At 41.4% G+C, this 5,628-nt stretch overlaps 1 protein-coding gene across 1 annotated transcript; it reads right to left on the bottom strand.

Annotated features, from left to right (window-relative positions):
* Positions 1-1,209: 1,209 nt before the first annotated feature.
* LOC123254221 (chitotriosidase-1-like) lies at positions 1,210-5,371 on the bottom strand (the record flags this gene model as incomplete). The annotated part of the gene is made up of 3 exons (XM_044683276.1): positions 5,298-5,371; positions 4,587-4,616; positions 1,210-1,411 (listed from the first exon to the last, which is right to left on the bottom strand). Coding segments are annotated over exons 1-3 (257 nt in total), but the record flags the coding sequence as incomplete, so codon positions are not given.
* Positions 5,372-5,628: the final 257 nt, after the last annotated feature.

The raw sequence follows: 5,628 nt of genomic DNA, 5'->3' as shown, positions 1-5,628 counted from the left end.
ATAATCCAGGATGGGAATAGGACTATTGAAATGACTCTGATATAAAGACAAAAGGCATCAATAAAATGCTTTGCATTTTTTTTAACCCTTACCTTCCATCTTAGAATCAATACTGTATAATGGCTCAAAGGCAGAAGAGCAGTAAGAGCTAAGCAGTGGGGGTTAAGTGACTTGTCCAGGATCCCACAGCTTGGATATGTCTGAGGTCAGATTTGAACCAATTACCTCCTGTCTCTAGACCTGGCTTTCAATTCCCTGAGCCATCCATTTGTCCCTAGCTTTTTTTTTTTTTAATGAAGAAGAGAAACCACTTCTAACATTCCCTAGAAGTATGACCATGAATAAATCATTTAGCTCCTCTGAGCCTCAGTTTTTACATCTGTAAAATATGGACAGTCAAAGCTATAGCGCCTGATTATTTAATTGTTGTAAGAATCAAATAAGATTTCGAGTGTGTGTGTGTGTGTGTGTGTGTATGGGCAGCTATATGGAGTAATGATTACAGCCTCTGGCTTCAACTCAAGAGGACTCCTCTTCTTGTTTAAATCTGTCCTTAGACACTTACTAGCAGTGTGACCCTGGCCAAGTCACTTAACCCTAGCTGCCTCAGTTTCCTCACTTGCAAAATGAGCTGGAGAAGGAAATGGCAAACTACTCCAGTATCTTTACTAAGAAAATCCCAAAAGGGGTCACAAAGAGTCAAACGAACAACAGCAAATGTGCTTATATACACATATGTATATAAGGAAACACAATACCTATATGTAATATACAACTTTGCAAACTCTCTAGCATTGCATTGGCAGTAATGACGATGATGATGATTAATAACTAGCTTGGGTCAGTTCTAAATGAGTGCTCAGATTACTGATTTAATCTCTTAGACCTGAAGCTGCCTCTTTTTCAGGAACTCTGTCATGAGGTGGGGGAGCAGAATGAAGGAGAGGAACTTGGAGTGGGGACTCCTGGAGCTAGTCTAGGGAGGCTTCCTGGAGGTGGGGGAGCCCTGGAATAAGAACTCCAATTGGAATTCCAAAGAACATGAGCTAATGCATGAGGAGGCATCCAGGGAGAGGTGTGTGAACCTGCCTTCTTCTGGGGCTAGCACCAGCCCTCCTGCATATCCGAGGATGACTTCTTGGTACCTATCCCCGTTCCCTGAGCCACTGGCTCTCTCCCAGCATCCTCCCCTTGCTGTCGGTGGCTCACCTGCTTTTCAGCCCGTTCAGATCCTTGTAAAACTGCACATCCTTTGGGTCAGATGTGGTGAGCTGATGATCCTTCATGTCAGCAAAGGCATAGATGAGGTGAGTGCAAAGGGAAGGGTCCACGTTCTCGGGAAGGAAGGCTGCCTGGCCAGACCTATATTGGGACCAGTTGGTGAAGTAGCAAACTAGTTTAACAGCAGAACCTGAGATGGGAAGAGAGGGAAGACCATCCAGAAGTGAGGGGGAGAACCTGGGGACCCCTACTCTGGAGAGGGATGGAAAGGGGGAAGAAAAGAGATCCATTGTGCTCTTAATCTTTGGATCCCCAAACTGGGTTGGGAGATTTGATGAGTATCTTTACCTCTTTAAGACTTGGTTTTAAGGAGGCAGCTGGGTGGCTTAGTGGATGGAGAACCAGGTCTAAAGAAAGGAGGTCTTGGGTTCAAATATGGCCTCAGACACTTCCCAGCTGTGTGACCCTGGGCAAGTCACTTAACCCCCATTGCCTAGCCCCTACCCCTCTTCTGCCTTGAAACCAATTGGTTCTAAGACAGAAGGTAAGGATTTTTAAAAAAAGACTTAGTTTTAGTGTGGTTCAGTGGAAAGAGTGTTGTTGGTCAGAAGATCTACATTCCAATATTATTTCTGACATTTGCTAGGATAAGTCAGGTTATGTTTCTGGCCCTCAATTTCTTCTTATGTAAAATAAAAAAAAGGCAGCTACGTGACTCAGTAGGTAGAGAATCAGATCTGGGAACGAGAGGTCCTGAGTTTAAATCTGGCCTCAGACACTTCCCAACTGTGTGGCCCTGGGCAAGTCACTTGACTCCTATTGCCTACCCTTATCATTCTTGCCTTGGAGCCAATACACAGTATTGACTCCAAGACGGAAGGTTAGAGTTTTTAAAAAGAAGAAGAAAAGAAAAGAAAGACTAAAGACACCAGCAGGGGAAAAGAGCACCAGACAAGGAATCAGGTGACATCAGGGTGCAAATCGGACCTTGATACTTACTAGCTGTGTGACCCTGGACAAATCCCTTCAATTTCTCTGGGGCTCAGTTTCCTCCCTAAAATAGGCTTGCCATTTTACAGGATTATTGTAAAGAAAGTTCTTTGTAAACTGTAAAGCAACTCCGAAGTATTAGCTGCTGTGGCTGCTACATAACACCAAAGGGAAGATCAAAAAGAAAATGAAAATTGAAAAGAGGAGGCTCTGGGATTTTGATTTCTGCTTTCTAGATTTCTTTCTAGTTTTCTAGGTTTCTTTCTTTCACATGAGATTTTCACAGAATATAACTTTATGACCACTTACACAAATGCTTAATAAAAGAATTTATTATTTAGGAAGGAACCAAGCATTTATTAAGCATTGATTATATGCCAGGTATTGTGCTAAGTGCTTTATAGAGATTCTCTCTCAAATCTGCCCCAGACATTTCTTAACTGTGTAACCTGAGCAAGTTCCTTAAACCCAATTGCCGAACGATTAACCTTGTCTTGGAACCAATACTTAGTATCAATTCCAAAGTAGAAGGTAAGGGTTTAAATCTCTCTCTCTCTCTCTCTCTCTCTCTCTCTCTCTCTCTCTCTCTCTCTCTCTCTCTCCATCTATCTGTCAATCTATTCATCTCTCTCTCTGTATCTATATATATATATGTATATATGTCTATATCCATAGCTATATCTATATATATATATATATCATTTGATCCTCACATATCCCTGTGAAATAGATACTATTATAATACCATTTTACAGTTGAGGAAACTGAGGCAGGCTGAGGTTAAGTGATTTGTCCAGGGTCACACAGTAAGCGTCCAAGATCAAATTTGAAGTCAGGTCTTCCTGACACATGACTCAGTGTTCTATCCACTGTATCACCATTTAAAAAGATTATTCTCGGAATCCAGTGTCAGGAGAAGCCATATTTCACATTTCTATATGGGTTTACATTTTACAAAGCTATTTTTTTCCCACAACAACCCTTTATTGTAGGTTTATTATCCCCATTTTACAGATGATAAACAGTTTTCAGATAGTTAAGTGACTTGACCCAAGTCACATAGTCAGTCAATGACAATCAATAAATCAATCATAAAGCATTTGTTAGGTGCTTATTAAGTACCTTACTGTGTGCTGAACACTTGGGATACCAAGAAAGTCAAACACAGTCCCTTCCCTTGAGGATCTTTTATTCTAGCGTGACATGAGTTTTGTGACAAAAGCAGAAAGACGACTGGATTAGGAGATAGGAGATGTATGTTCCCAGTCCCAGTTCTCTCATAGGTCAGTGGTATTGGCCAAATTGTCCAATTCAGGGAATGGCTATTGGACCAATTTGGTTGGAAACCAAACTTTGTATAGAATACAGGAAGGAGAGTCATATGAAATAAATGTAGAAAGGGGCAGCTAGGTGGCTCAGTGGGTAGAGAGCCAGGTCTGGAGATGGGAGACCCTACATTCAAATCTGGCCTCAGATATTTTCTAGCTATGTGACCCTGGGCAAGTCACTTAACCCCCTTTGCTTAGCCCTTACTGTTCTTCTGCTTCAGTACTCAGTATTGATTCTAAGACAGAAGGTAAGGAATTTTAAAAAAGAAAGAAAGAAATGACTAAAGTTAAAATGAAACCTCTCAGAGGACAGGAAATATTTTCATTTTTTGTTTTTATATTTTTGCCTAGCAATATCTTGGCACAAATAGAACAACAAATTCTCATTTAAATGAATTGGGTAGTATTAAAAGGTCTCTAACTGATTTATCAGGAATCCCCTCACTCCTCCCTTAATACTAGTTTATCAATTCTGTTATTATTTAGAAGATCATCTTATTCCCTTGTCTCTGCCCCAAGATGTGAACAGTATTATGGTCAAGGTGGATAATTCTCTGATCCCTAAGAGAAAGGAGAGCAGGAATTAGAGTAAGAGAAATTAATCTCAAAGTCATCAACAGGAAGTGTAAAGAGCCTTCACTAGAACTTAGGGCTATTAGGAGGGTTAAACCAATTGAGCTGCCTTCTGGCTGTGCCTCTGAACTGGCTACTAAATCCACTTCCTTTCCTCTTCTGGATGAAGGAGCAGTGTCATCTGGTACAGATGTGCTGTGTGACCTTGGATTATTCATTTAACCTCTCTTTGCTTCTGTTTTTCCCTTTGCATAATGAGGGATCATCCTTCATTGCCCTCCCAGAGCAGCTGGACTATTGGATAAGATCACATAAGCAGACCAAAGTGGTCTGAATTCTTTGAAGAGAAGTTTCTGTAGAGATCCAGTTTGCTTTTGATTTTGGGGGGTTTATAGTCTTGATATGGTGTTTAGAGATCTTAAGGAAAGAGTTGACAGAATTTAAGTATTTGGTCCAGGGAAATTGTCTACTTACTGTATTGAAGCAACAGCAGAAGAATCAAACCTAAAGAAATATAAGAGAGAGAGAGAGAATGAGTAAGAGATGGAAAAAGAGGGAGAGAAAGTGAGTCAGAGAGAGAGAAAGAATGAATAAGAGAGGGTGAGAGAGAAACAGATAGTGGAGACAGGGAGAGACAGAGAGAAAGAGAGAGTCAAATAAGGCAGAAAGACAGTGAGAGAGAGAGAGACAGACAGACAGAGACAGAGACAGAGACAGAGACAGAGACAGAGACAGAGACAGAGACAGAGACAGAGAAGTATTGGGAGATCAATGAGGGACAGCATGATATGCTACAGCCTGGTAGAAACACCCCCAAACTTAGTGTCAGAAGATTTCAGTTTAAACAGCTGTGCTACTTATCACCTGTGTGACCTTGAGCATTAACTCTCTGGATCCCAAGTTTCCACATCTATAAAAAGAGGGATTGATTGATCTTGAGGGACTGTCATTTCCTCAAAATCACACAAGGAGTGAATGATGAAAGAAAGACTTGAATACAGAACTGTCCTTTGAATCCAAATCAAGGTTTGGTTTGCATTGTGCCATGATGTTTCTTCCTTCCAATGAGGCTAACAACAAGGCAAAAAGGTTGTGAGCAATACCTGACCGTCCTCTATTCTTTCTCTGCTTAGCCATATTGTCTCCAATCCCTTAATCCTTCTGCTTACCTCAATACTGACTTACCTGTCCACATTGCTGCTTGTCCCATGTTGGCAGCTCAAGACCAGGCTCAAGCCCCTCTCTGCTACTCTGTCCTTCCCTCAAGTCCTGTTTCCTTTTATTGGTGTCTGTGCCTCCCTAGCCCAGGTATGTTGAAATCAGAAAGACCAGCAATGAAATGGAAAGCTGAAGGAGGCCAGGAATTAAATGGCAGTAATTGGGTAAAGCTTTGACACAATGACCTTTGGAAATCCTCATTTCTCTAGAAAAATCAAAAGATGCAAGCTGGGCAACCAACTAATGCCAGCTGTGGTTGGTATTGCCAAATGGAGTGTGCGTGTGTGTGTGTGTGTGT

The sequence above is a fragment of the Gracilinanus agilis genome, unplaced genomic scaffold (genome assembly GCF_016433145.1).
Source record: "Gracilinanus agilis isolate LMUSP501 unplaced genomic scaffold, AgileGrace unplaced_scaffold17923, whole genome shotgun sequence".
NCBI classification, from domain to species: Eukaryota; Metazoa; Chordata; class Mammalia; order Didelphimorphia; family Didelphidae; genus Gracilinanus; species Gracilinanus agilis.
This window is presented reverse-complemented; position numbering and strand designations above follow the sequence as displayed.